The sequence below is a fragment of the Phyllobates terribilis genome, unplaced genomic scaffold, assembly GCF_046119375.1.
Source record: "Phyllobates terribilis strain yellow unplaced genomic scaffold, ASM4611937v1 Scaffold_4__5_contigs__length_816908805, whole genome shotgun sequence".
Classification (NCBI taxonomy): domain Eukaryota; kingdom Metazoa; phylum Chordata; class Amphibia; order Anura; family Dendrobatidae; genus Phyllobates; species Phyllobates terribilis.
In genome coordinates, this window is record NW_027362764.1 from 580855327 (window position 1) to 580869664 (window position 14338).

The following is a 14338-nucleotide window of genomic DNA, read 5'->3' on the forward strand; positions in this document are numbered from 1 at the left end:
CACCCAGGCGTAGGACGGGTTCAATAGCTAGTATTATAATACTAGGATAAAACTATACCAGCCTGGCAGAATATGTGCCAAAACTTAACTCTTTGCAACTCACTATTCAAATTGCGCACTTAATGCTGCCATGCGGGCATACATCACATCAAGATGTTTCTTTTCATAAACACTGTAAAGCAAATACTAAATTGGCACATGCCTTTTGAAATGCTTTGTTAGCACAAGTTGTGCCAGCATTGACTTATTTCTCATGCCCCTTTAAGCCTGATTATTAAATGGAGTGAATCATTAACTTTCTCGCTGAGCAGGAGAAATAATAACCTAGAGACAGAAATTGATCACAATTTTATTCTGAAGTCACCAAGATGCCAACATTGGTCTGGACCAGATAGTCAGATGAAGCTGGGCACATGATTGTGGCCAGGTCTTGAGTTATGGGAAGCAGCACTGTTACAATGAGGCAACACATATCCTTCCTCCCTCCTGGCAGAACTGTCAGATAAGGCGACGGCAAGTACTGTGGTATAAACCATGCAATAGTAACAATGAATGATGTAGGTGTGCAATAAATATTGTCTGTTCATTAACGTATAAAAAAAATAGTTTTAGCACCACCAGGCAGTGGCTGGACATTAAGTCATTTTAGAATTCCAATTTTAAAATTACGTTAAGACAATAGGAAAAAGGTAGCTTTAGCCTTTTACAGCTCTCCGATGAGGATCATCACAGTTTGTGCACCAAAGTGAATTGAACTATACAATTCACGTCTTCCTCTAAGAGAATAAAAAAAAAATCTGGGTCATGTGATTCTAAATCGAAGAACATTTATTTCACACCTAAAGAAAAAAAATGACTAAACTGACAAATGTCATTATTGTTCGGCCTCTTCTTCAGTAGCTTCGATTCTCCTGGGTCCATATAGAAGAACGTATGCTATATGCCAGTCTCCTCCTCCTGACAACCTCAGTATGTCTTCTGGAGATACAATGCTCACTTTATCGTCATCAAACTTAATCCATTCATCTAAAAGGGAGAAAAGGATGAGAGAGCATGGGTAGGACGGCTCTGTACAGAGGGCATCTACCAAGTCATTCCTTACATTAGTATTTCTTACAAGGAAAAATCATGCAGAAATGTGCCCTACCATGCACAATACTTCCCATCATAGCGCAGAGACCATAGGATTAAATGACTAGTGAAATCCATAGGACAGCAATGAAGAACACATTTAAAGGGGTTGTCACACAAAGTATATTTTAATTAATAGATCTTGGAATAAAAAATTAAGTTTCACAACTGATTGTGTAAAATAAATGTTCCTATGCTGACAATCTTATAAATGTGCCCCCTGCTATGTACTATGTAATGGCTGCGTGTTACAGTGTGGGAACACGGTCTGATCATTTGCTTGCAGGTTTTCCAGAGTGCAATGCAAACAGTAAAATCTGTGGCCAAATAAGAACAATTTGCATGCAAGTGTAAAAGTTACAAAATTCAGGTTTTGTTTTTTGGGGGTTTTTTTTGCAGCCAATACTATGAGGAAATCTTTGCATATGGATTTACACAGCCCCCATTTTCAGTGATATTGCCCTAGCAGTGACTGTGGGAAGATAGATAAATGAGAAAAAACTACTTCTGGGCTGTCCATAGACTTTAAAAGTCAGGGCAGTCATCATTTTATTCTGCACTGACGTTCTAAAACATCAGTGCAGCTGTGGAGGCAGGGAGCTGGTTGTCAGACACAGCCAGACTCCCCTACAGAGAAGATAAACATGGTAAGAATCCATGTTGGTAATAATCCATGTGTAACTTCTTGATCTTTGTATACACAGTGATGAACCAGCACATGCGTATACAGATTATGAATCACTGACAGCACTTCCTTCTCCAGACCGAGTGATCATGTGACCACTGGGATCAGTGAGCAGGAGCTGTTGGGTTGTAGGAGGCACAGTCAGCTCTGCTATGCAAACACAAGGCTGAAATTGCCCTGTAACTTGGGATAAAATACTAGCTCCCAGTTACAGGGGAAACAAGCTATAAAAAGAATGTAATATGTTAAAATGACCCTCAAAAGGTCTTTTAAGACCTTATGGGGAGCAGAATGTGCAAAATAAGTGAAAAAATGCATAAAAACAGTTTAAAGTAATTAAAAAATAAATAAATAAAAATAAAGATAGACACTGTCAGTCTGAGTCGCTGTTTGTAGATCCACCTAATAGTTTTGGGGGGGGGGGGGTTTATGGTAAGAGGTGCACAATTTAAAATGTTTTAGCAGTTCTTTGTAGTTGTAAAAAAGTAAAAGGATAAAAAAAGTGAAAAATACATGTTTTTATTTTTCTATACATTTTGCTCCAATGAGCGCAAAAAAAACAGGCACAAAAAGAAATACATAAAAAATATGCCCCATGTATGGCCAAAAAAAAATTATTTGAATGAGAAGATTTTTTAAAGGTCTGTTAGAAGCGTAGGTACGATAAAACCAGAAAACGTGACTGGTCAAGAAAAGGGGAAAAAATTGCCTGATCATAGACTAATTAAACAACGCAGGGAAATTAAGCTTCAATCCTTAAAAAAATATTATGAAATTAATCAGCAACTCAATTTAAAAAAAAAAAAAAAAAAAAAAAAAAAAAAAGAGTCTAATATCAAAACTGGATTGTATTTACCGTGTTTCCTCCTGACCCATGAGACGTAATGTCCTGAAGAACTTGATCTTCCTTGATGAGTAAGAACTGCCTGCAGCTCATAATAACCACAATTGTTGGAACCAATATCTGTGAAACAGTCAGTAACAAATGGATTGAGATTGAGTTAAATAGTTTTTTTTAGAAACCAAGTACTAGAAGAGAGAAGCAAATTTGCAGCGTTTTGCGAAAATGTCCCTTTCCCAATTTCAGGTGGCTTCTCTTCCCTGAATTCCCTGCTCAAATCGTTTGGGTTGAAAACCCCTTTTCAGTTTCAGGTTACAACAAATGGGTCAGATAAATGGGATTAGCATCCTGTGCAGTTCTGTTTCTAATGTATGCAGAAGAGCCCCATTGATTCATATGGGATCCATCATCTTTAGAACTCCACAAACTGTAAAATAACAGACCCCATACAAACTGAAATATGCATGAAAAATGAATATGCGCATGCTTATTTTACTCTAATGAAACAAGGCAGGTTTATTTTAACTCCGGACAGTACGCAATGTTTCAGATCTACAATGCGCTTGGCATAGGCTGATTGTATAGCAGAAACATGCTATGGACCCGATTAAGATTGGCGTTTGGTATGCTAGTCTTAATGAAGGGAGGGCTGGCATAAGAGGTGTCAAATTCATTATGAGGCATGGCCATCTTTAAAGTATTTGCCACATCTTTCAACTACCATGCACCATCAACAAATGTAGACTAGGATAGTGACAAAAAGGGTTACAGAAACCAGATGTGAGTGTATATATATATAAAAAATCTATAATACTATGGACTTACCATCTGGAAAGGAAAATGGTTCATACTTAACTTCTTTTTGTTTAACCTGGCTTACCTAACATTAAATCAGAGAAAAAATAAACAGCATTAGTGCTACATACTAATGTGTAAGCACATAATACTAATGGTCACAATACTGTATACTCTAAGGCAGGGGTCCCCAACCTGTGGCTCGAGGGCTCCTGATGTGTGGATGGCGGCTGTCTACCCGCTTATACAGTTGTGCTCAAAAGTTTACATACCCCGGCAGAATTTTTCCTTTCTTGGCCTTGTTTCAGAGAATATGAATGATAACAAAAAACTTTTTCTCCACTCATGGTTATTGGTTGGGTGAAGCCATTTATTGTTAAACTACTGTGTTTTCTCTTTTTAAATCTTAATGACAACCAAAAACATCCAAATGACCCTGATCAAAAGTTCACATACCCCATGTATTGCCCCATCTAACATCAATGACAGCTTGAAGTCTTTTGTGGTAGTTGTGGATGAGGTTCTTTATTTTCTCAGATGGTAAAACTGCTCATTCTTCTTGGCAAAAAGCCTCCAGTTCCTGTAAATTCCTGGGATGTCTAGCATGAACTGCACGCTTAAGATCTCCCCAGAGTGGCTCAATGATATTGAGGTCAGGAGACTGAGATGGCCACTCCAGAACCTTCACTTTGTTCTGCTGTAGCCAATGACGGGTCAACTTGGCCTTGTGTTTTGGATCGTCCAAGTACGTCCCATGCGCAGCTTCCGGGCTGATGAGTGCAAATTTGCCTCCAGTATTTGCTGATAACGTGCTGCATTCATCTTTCCTTCAACTTTTACCAAGTTTCCTGCGCCTTTGTAGCTCAAACATCCCCAAAACATCAGCGATCCACCTCCGTGCTTTACAGTAGGAATGGTATTCCTTTCATCATAGGCCTTGTTGACCTCTCTCCAAATGTAACGTTTAGGGTTGTGGCCAAAAAGTTAAATTTTGGTCTCATCACTCCAAATTACCTTGTTCCAGAAGTTTTGAGACTTGTCTCTGTGCTGTTTGGCGTATTGTAAGCGAGATACTTTGTGGCATTTGCACAATAATGGCTTTCTTCTGGCGAATCGACCATGCAGCCCATTTTTCTTTAAGTGCCTCCTTATTGTGCATCTTGAAGCAGCCACACCACTAGTTTTCAGAGAGTCCTGAATTTCAGCTGATGTTGTTTGTGGGTTTTTCCCAAACAATTTTCCTGGCAATTGTTGCCGAAATTTCTGTTGGTCTACCTGACTGTGGTTTGGTTTTTACAGAGCCCCTGATTTTCCATTTGTTAATCACAGTTTGAACGCTGCTGACTGGCATTATCAATTCCTTAGATATTTTTTTTTGTATCCCTTTCCTGTGTTATACAGTTCAACTACCTTTTCCCATAGATCCATTGACAATTCTTTTGCTTTCCCCATAACTCACAATCCAGAAACGTCAGTGGCTGGATGAAAGATGCAAGAGTTTGTCTGGATCCCAGAAACTCACTCAGCTTTTATGCACACACACTGATTACAAGCAAACAGGTCACAGGTGAGGATGTTACCTTTAGTAGCCATTCAAACCCATTTGTGTCAAATTCTGTGCACATTATCAGGCCTAAATCACCATGGTATGTAAACTTTTGATCAGGTTCATTTGGATGTTTTTGGTTGTCATTAAGATTTAAAAAGAGAAAACACAGTAGTTTGACAATAAATGGCTTCACCCAACCAATAACCATGAGTGGAGAAAAAGTGTTTTTTTTTGTTATCATTCATATTCTCTGAAACAAGGCCAAAAAAGGAAAAATTCTTCCGGAGTATGTAAACTCTTGAGCACAACTGTAACATTAGCACCAGGTCTAACAACCAGCTATGAGGAGCAGGGGTGCAGATGGGGATTTGTGAGCAGCCCCGCACAGAAGAGCAGATCTGGATGGGGGCAGCGGAGGGTACAAAAATATGGTAAGCTGCCAGTTAGAGAGGCGCTTCTAGCTGGATGCAGTAGTGTAGTGGGAGTGATTGATGCGAGAATACCGAATGAGATGTACATATACTGCCTCTGTATCGGAAGCTTTGGCTGTCACTTCACTGGTAATTGGGGGTAGAGGGGTGGGGAGCTTAGTTTTACTACTGTGTGGGGGTGCGGTGCTGAAATGTGGCTCGCAACCATCTCTCAGAGCTGAATGTGGCTCTCAAGGCAAGAAAGGTTGGGGACCACTGCCCTAAGGTTTAGCCGGACTAGTCCAGAAGACATTACAACAATATCAACAGAAAATTAGCTAAGAATTTAAAATGTGTAATCTAGCTCCGCTCACTTCTTCATCAGGAGTTGAGCAGGGCCTGTGACATCTACAGGTATTTGATGGCTCTCGAGTGTGAGCTGCATGTATTCGGCCTCTGTTCTATTCGTCATAATAGGACAACGGCCAATACCTGCAGAGCTTCTCAGCAAATCACTTGGAGCCAAGTAGTCATTTTTTGTCTAGAATATTCCATTAGTTTTTTGGGGTATTCTGTGAAGATGATTTCTTGGAGCCTCGTTTAGACTTCGATAGAAAGTTCTATTGACATCTATAGAGGATCAAAAAACTGTGATAATATAATCTAATATATAAACTAGTAGCATTTAGTCCATGCAGCAGTCTTCATCTATTGCAAAGCCAGTGTACTTTACCGTGATGGCATATTCCACCAATATTCACTGTAATTAAGTTGTGAATTTTTGGGCCACATTGTGCACTGAAAATCTACCACTAACCTTCTGCATGGTCTAGGAACCCAAATCCACTGGAATTGTACAATACAAGTCAAAATGATTAACTTCCATGAGTTTGTCAGTCTCATCTAAACGATCCGTCTCATTGGAAACATCTGGCCATGCATTTGTGTAAAGGCCCCGTCACACTAAGCGACGCTACAGCGATCCCGACAACGATACGACCTGTCAGGGATCGTTGCTGCGTCGCTATGTGGTCGCTGGTGAAATGTCAAACAGTCAGATCTTCCCAACGACGCGGCGACCCGTAACGATCTGTATAACGATGCACGCCTATGTGTTTCTGTGTCTGGGTCGTTAACAAGGTCGTTGGTAAGGTGTCAAACACAGCGATGCATGCTACCCAGCGGGGCTTCAACGATCAAAGAAATGTCCAGTCCATTCCGACACGACCATCGATCTCACAGCAGGGGCCTGGTCGCTGCGAAGTGTCGCTGTTGCGTCACAAAACTTGTGACTCAGCAGCGATCTCGCTAGCGATCTCGCTTAGTGTGACGGGGGCTTAAATCTACTGCGCTCATTGGAATTATTGGATTATCTACTTACTTTAGGTGGCTGTCCTGAAACTTTCTTATCTTCCAGATCCTTGAACTTAGATCGATAAGGGACCATCTTTTCCTGCAGCTCCGGTGTGCATAACTCAAATACATCCAACATTAGAGGAAATTTAACATCCTGTGTAGAATAATAATAATAATAATAATAATAATAAAAAAAAAAAAAGGTTTTAGGTGATTGCCTGGTAGGTTGTAAAAAGTCTAGAGACAGCAGTTTCTAACACTGGTATTTTCTTGCTGAGTTTATATAGGAGCTGTGATTTGTATCCAGATCCAAATTAAATGAGCATCAATTGGAAGGCATGGCTTTTCAATAGACACTAAGTAATTACTACAGTCTTTGTGACACATTGCACTTGACAAATCACAGAGATAAAAATGTACCTTAAGAACTTTGGCATTTACAGACTCTTTTCCTTTATAAAAGAACCGCATCATCTGAATTGTCAGGTAGGCAGGTAAACGGCTTATTCTCGTCTGTGAAGAGACCACAAAAAAGTGAAAATTAAGTAATATAAAAATGTAAAAATGCATTAGAGAGTCCAAGATATAACAGATTCTTACAAAAGGTACCAATATATTCAAGATTGTCAATGAGAAGTCTCAGATGTTAAAATGCAGCTCTACTGCAGTTGTTGAAAACCAACCAAGAATGAAATTTCTTAAAAGGGAACCTGTAGCGTTCGGCATTCAGTCACGGGAAAGACGTTGGTTGGGGTTCAGTCACTGCTCTATGTATAGAGAGCAGAAGCTTTAACACCCCCGGCACGGACTAATGGCTGGCCCTAATGCAGAACTGCTGTCAATCAGTGCAGGGGATGGGGTTACAGCCGCCGCGACACTATCCCAGTCACTGAATGCCGCCGGGGGGGGGGAGGGGGGGAGGGGAATAAAGTTTACTTACTTCCGGCAGCGGGGCTCTAAGCGCCGGCGCCAGGCAGGTTCAGAATATTAACCTGTAGATTAACCCCATATCTACAGGTTAAGAGTTTTTTTTCATGTGAAAAGGTTCCCTTTAAAGAGGTTGACCACTACTTTTTCACTGATGACATATTCTTAGGATAGGTCATAATATCTGATTGGCCGGGGTCGGGTAATCCCGCCGATCAGCTGTTATCGGTGTCGCTGGCCGCCATCCGGAAATACTCACTTGCGGAGCTGCTCAGTCTTCTGATAGTGGCCGCATAGGGTACTACACATCCGCATCCTATTGATTTGAATAGGAGGCAGATATGCAGTACCAAATCCCAGCCACTACCAAAAGATGGAGCAGCTCTGCAAGTGAGTATTTCCGGATGTTGGCCGCCGTCGCCGATAACCACTAATCGGCAGAGGGTGCCGGGTGTCAGGCCCCGGACAATAAGACTTTGATGACCTATCTTAAGGATAGGTCATCAATAGTGATGAGCGAGCGTGCTCGTTTACCCCTTTAACCGAGCATGCTCGGCTGCTTACCGAGTATCTTCAGCGTGCTCGTATATTATGTTCGAGTCCCTGCGTCTGCATGATTATGGCTGTTCGACAGCCTCAACACATGCAGAGATTGCCTGTTTGTTAGGGAATCCTCACAAGTGTTGAGGCTGTCTAAGAGCCGTAAATCATGCAGACGCAGGGACTCGAACATAATATACGAGCATGCCGAAAATACTCGGTAAGCACCAGAGCATGCTTGGTTAAAGGGTTAAAGGAGCACGCTCGCTCATCACCTGTCAGTGTAAAAATAGTGGACAACCTCTAAGCCTCAGCAATAGTAGACAATTAAAGTGGATCTGTCACCAGATTTTACAATATAAATTGTCTGTATAATCTGAATATTAAGATGAGCATTTTATGAATCTGACTATTGCACAAGCTCATGAGTAAGTGTAAATCTCTGCACACCCAACTTCACTGACCGCTGCGGGCATCTCAGATGCTGCTGTGATCATACTTTTCTCCCAATGTGGATTCTCCTGCTCTAAGGACATTGGGGGAAGAGCCGCCTGCATTTCTCTATGCTCAGTATTAATAGTTACTAAAAAAATAAGTGTGGTCTGTCCTGTCAAACTCAGGACCTAGCGTATGGCAGACAGGAGCTTGTGCACTGTTACGTACAAGAGGATTTCCTCTGCCTAACTGTCTGAAGAAAAGAATGAATGGCGAAAAACTCCTCTGGTCATCTGAACAAGTGCATCACAAAAAAAATGTCATGTATATGCACGTGTTATCTGTACGTGTACATCTTATATACCGTATTTTTCGGACTATAAGATGCACCAGACCATAAGACACACCTAGGTTTTAGAAGAGGAAAATAGAAAAAAAAATATTAAGCAAAAAATGTGGTCATGATGCACTGTTAAGGTGGAGGGGGTCTGCTGCCGACACTGTTACAGGGTTAATGTCCCCAATTCTGTGCTAAAATCCCCCATCCTGGTATATGTGGCCCCCACCCCCATCCTGGTATGCATGGCTCCCCCTCATCCCTTATCCTTGTATGCATGGCACCCTTTATACGTTAATACTCATTTCACGATTACTTTTCCATGTAATAAGCAAAAACGCTCATTGATCTGTGAAATATTTTTTTGTGCAGCAAAAATTTTCCTGTGTAGATTTATTCACGCTTCTGAGCAGCCCATGAGCACTGAGTGAACTAGTGTAGATCGCTCAATGCGCATCGTTTACTTTGGTCTGCATTCTAGGGGGATAGGGAAATTAGATTGTGAGCTCCATTGGGGATTGGACGAGAAGTCATCAGTGATAAAACCTGTAGAGCGCAGCAGTATATGTTGGCGCCATGTAGTGCACAAAATGCTAATGTAGACGTCATACTGACACCGGTGTACTCACACATCAGTAGGCAGTCCATACACAATACAGCTGCCCAGTGAGAGTGGCACTGGTGTTTGACAATGGGGCTGATCATTTCTAAACAAACTATTGATGACCATAGCACAGTGAATGGCTTCTAGCTGTGGTCAATGCAGAGAATGCCACCTACAGAATAGCAGGACTGAGCTATGGCAGGATGGCTGCAGATACACAGCCAGGTGGTGAGAATTATGAAACATTAAAGGGTTAATACGATGTGCTATGCCTCCATTCACACAATGTGGTATCAGCTGTGTGCAGCATACAGGACACACACCGGCCTTGTATGCTGCAGCCAAGCCTCTTTACATCCACCCCCAATAGCCTGCAGCCTCCTCCCCATCTTTTTCCAGCTCACTAGACGTTTCCCAGCACCCACCTTCCCACAGTTATCACCGGAAAGCGCAGTGCTGGGCAGAGCTGCTGGCTGAGTCCCGGAGCCCCGGATCCAGAGCTCCATGTTGCGACTGCGCCAGCAGGAAGGACCGCGATTGCTGGAGATTGTGCGGTAGGGCACTAACTCAGAGCGCCGGCACTACAGGGAGCCTGCGCCGTGACACGCAAGTGAGGACCTCTCTGAGCCTCCTTAATAGCGGGCACGCGTGGCTGCAGAGCAGCGGCAGAAGCCGCCGCAGATGACACTGTGCGCACGCTATTAAGAAGAATGAATATTCAGTGCTCCACCATCCTGCTGCCTCCTGTGCCAGACAGACAGACAGACATATTCGGACTACAAGACGCACCCCCCACTTTCCTCCAAAATTTTGAAGGAAAAAAGTGCGTCTTATAGTCCGAAAAATACGGTATGTGTGGATTTTTGTACTATGCATATGCGTGCATATGATATATCAGCAAGTGCATATTATATTTTGCTTAACAAGAACATGCATAAAAGGCCACGGCCCCACTGTCAGTATTTTGTCAGTAGTCGGTCAGTATTTTTTCTCAGGAGTGGGAGCCAAAACCAGGAGTGGGTGATAAATGCAGAATTGGTGACTTGTTTCTATTATACCTTTTCTCTGATTGTTCCTCACCTGGTTTTGGCTCCCACTCCTGAGAAAAAATACTGACCGAATACTGACCAAATACTGATAGTGGGGCTGTGGCGTATATGTGTGTGTTTTTACAAGGGTGAAGCCTGACAGTATTTTGTTCTTATGCAGAATTAGTATTTGGACTCCCCTCCCACCCCCATCTGTCAGTGTCCACCCATGAAGTTAAATCACACCCTGCAATAATCAATTTCTTTGCATCCTAAACGTAAAGTTATGCAACTTTCAGCAAAAAAAAAAAATATATTAAAAAAAAATAAATAAAAAACTGGGAGTTGGAACCTCCAAGATATGCAAAGGAGATAGAGGAAAATATGTAAAGTCATATAGAAAGCAAAGGAAACTGGCTATAGAAGAGAGGAAATAAGCGCAGTTCATGCAGATACATGAAAGCCGGTACAGACAGCAGAACCGTGGATATAGACATAGACCTCCAGCATGTATTACAGACAGAGACACTCCCGCAAGAAAAAAAAAAAATCTAAGACCTGGATCAATTTGCAAAATGGATATCAGGAGGCATAAGAATCAATGAAAACTGCAGACTGAAACTTAAGTTACCTTTAAAAAGGAGTATTCCCCATCTCCAAGATCCTATCCCAATATGTAGGTGTAATAAGATTAGCAAATACCTCCAAATAGAAATGTAGTATAGTTTTTCTGATTTGTTAGGTCTTTCCTCATGCGCAGGCATTGCAGGACCTTATGTATCCATGGTTACGACCACTGATAAAGTGACACCTAGTTGCTAGTGGTCGTATCCATGGATACATAAGGTCCTGCAATGACTGCACATGAGGAAAAAGTGAATCAGAAAAACTATACAACAATTCTACAGGAGGTATTTGCTAACATTATTATTATAACACCTACTACATACTGGGATAGGATCTTTGAGATGGGAATACCCCTTTAATTAAAAAAAAAAAAATTTCCATCCTCATGAACTTAAGTACTATAGTAATTTTTACAAAGTGATAAAAGCAGTAATGTCTATACTTACAGTTTTGTTATATGAAGCATCTCTTTGTAATGAAGGTGACAGTTTGGTGATTACGTCTTGAAGGCGCTGAAAAGAATAAAATAGACTTCAAAAGCGACACAGCAAATAGAAACAACAATTACAAAATAATCCATTACAAGAAAAATGAGCCACGACTATCCTCTACTGGCACGTCACACAGGCCACAGGAGTCATTTAGAGACTTGGTTAATTCATTTGGTGGCACTCACTACATGAGAGTTACCAATTGACTTAGAAGGGTTGCCCCCTACCTTTCAATCATTTCAAAAACAGCCCATAGTGGTCTTCAAAAAAAAAAAATCCATATGAGCCAGAAGCATTGTCGGATTTGGAGGAGACCATTTCTAGATCGGGATCGTGAACGCTGAAACAAGTCTAGCCAATGATTTGCTGCAGCTGTCACTTGTTGTCCACTCTCCTTCCCTTAGGGCAAGCTAATATTTATTCATAGCCTAAGTAATTGCCTTTGTGCGATCACTGATATAGCCAGTGCAAGACACAAGGAGCTGCTCTCACCTGTTTGAGGCCTGTGATGAGATATTTCACTTCTTGGTTGATGTAGCAGTTGAGCTGGAGTTGATTTTCATAGCTTTTGGTTACTTCTTCTTCCTCAGATTCAGTACATTTCATGCTTAGTGTATCATTAAGTAAATAAACACAAGGCTGGTGGGAATGATGTCCATGACTCCTCAGTAGTTCATAAACCACATGATATTGATAATGACCACGCCAGCACCCAGCGTCATCACACAAACCCAGTGAGACCAATCAATATAAACGTCAGGTGTATAAGGCAATCTTCAATGAAATTCATATACAGACTACTCACAATATCGTAGTATTCATCGGACAGTCCTGTGTCTTACTGGGAGACAACCGAATTTTCAGATGAATACAGCAGTCATCAGCGCAGCTATTTGGATGAAAGTCTTGTGAAATTTGATAAATCGGAATATCATCTGTTTCGTAACCGACGCATAATAATGTTTTACGTTATAATAGCCATCATGTCCCTTGTTTTTAAAGGCCTCTCTCGTAGTCAGTTTATGAGAATCAGGAGAATTTCATCTAGTAAAGTGCAATATGATAGTGAAACAGATGATGTGTAAAACGTTTAAGTCCAGAGAGCGTCCGCAAAAAAGGAAGCTGCAGCTGGAAGAGACAATTTTTACGGTAGTGTGCCCTTGACCATATTATGAAAAAGGAAATTTAAAAGGGATAAATGGGTCTTTGACACAAAGTATAACAGACATTCTAGGCTTATTAAATGGATGATATGCAAATATTAGGGAAACTTGATGTTCTGTTTGGAAGGGAAGGTCAAACATGGTTATCAACCAAAAAAAAAAAAAAAAAGAGGCATATTTGCTTTGCCTCAGTTTGCCAGCATTGCACTTCTGCAGTAAATGTGGAATACGATAGTTCAAAATCCGGCTGCCCAATGGTTCAAATATACGATCACACATGCTTCACCTTCGTGTGTGTTCCACATTTACTGCAACATATCTCCTTGGTGGTCCTGCAGCAGCCTTTATATGCCTCTATAGGGTTGTGACAGTCACAACTCCTATCAGGTGAGAAGAGGGATTTTTGGTACTCACCGTAAAATCTCTTTCTTGGAGCCTTCATTGGGGGGACACAGGACCATGGGTGTATGCTGCTGTCGCTAGGAGGTTGACACTAGGCAAAATAGAAATAGGTCCTCCTCCGCAGTAAGTACCCGCCTACAGGCACCAAGCTCACCAGTTAGTGGCTAAAGCAGTAGGAGAAACATAAAATAACCAACTATGCAATGCCCAACGGGGCATAACTGTGAAAACTAAATGAGATGCCCAACAGGGCCAACTGGACATATGCCCAAAATCAGGGAGGATGCTGTGTCCCCCAATGAAGGCTCCAAGAAAGATTTTACGTTGAGTACCAAAAACCCCTCTTTCTTTATCGCTTCATTGGGGGACACAGGACCATGGGACATCCTAAAGCAGTCCCTTGGATAGGAGAATACAAGATAGTCACAGACTAGGTCAGACTGCGGGCAACCGCCGCCTGCAGGACCTTCCGTCCAAGACTGGCATCAGCCGATGAATAAGTGTGGACCTTGTAAAATCTTCAAAAGGTGTGGAGTGAAGACCACGTTGTGGCCTTACAGATTTGAGAAGCCGAATCCTGATGGCGAACCACCCAAGAGGCCCCTACCGCCCGGGTGGAGGGAGCCCTTACTCCCGGAGGGGTAGGTTTGTCTGAGATGAGATATGCCTCCAAAATGGTCGAATGTATCCAACGGGCGATGGTTGACTTGGAAGCAGGAAGACCCTTGCAACGCCCCTCAGGGATGACAAACAGGGCATCCGAACACCGAAAGGAGGCCGTTCTAGAAAGGTACACACGTAGTGCTCTGACCAGATCCAGTTTATGCAGGGATTTCTCCCATGGATGCACTGGAGCTGGGCAGAAAGAAGGCAAAACAATGTCCTCATTGATGTGGAAAGAGGAGACCACTTTCGGCAAAAAAGGCAGGCACCGGCCTGAGCACTACCTTGTCTTGATGGAAGACCAGAAAGGGCGACTGACATGAGAGCGCTGCGAGCTCTGCAACCCTCCTAACT

The 14338-nt window shown here is 42.0% G+C and overlaps 1 protein-coding gene across 1 annotated transcript in view; it reads right to left on the reverse strand.

Moving 5' to 3' along the window:
- Positions 1-333: 333 nt before the first annotated feature.
- USP14 (ubiquitin specific peptidase 14) overlaps positions 334-14338 on the reverse strand; it is a 38500-nt gene continuing 24495 nt past the window's right edge. Inside the window, exons 10-16 of the mRNA XM_073679134.1 lie at positions 12249-12363; positions 11712-11777; positions 7188-7280; positions 6793-6921; positions 3483-3537; positions 2673-2780; positions 334-1026 (exon numbers count right to left, since the gene is read on the reverse strand). Of these exons, the coding sequence (XP_073535235.1) occupies positions 875-1026; positions 2673-2780; positions 3483-3537; positions 6793-6921; positions 7188-7280; positions 11712-11777; positions 12249-12363 (718 nt within the window). The 3' untranslated portion in view covers positions 334-874. The remainder of the gene's footprint in view (positions 1027-2672; positions 2781-3482; positions 3538-6792; positions 6922-7187; positions 7281-11711; positions 11778-12248; positions 12364-14338) is intronic.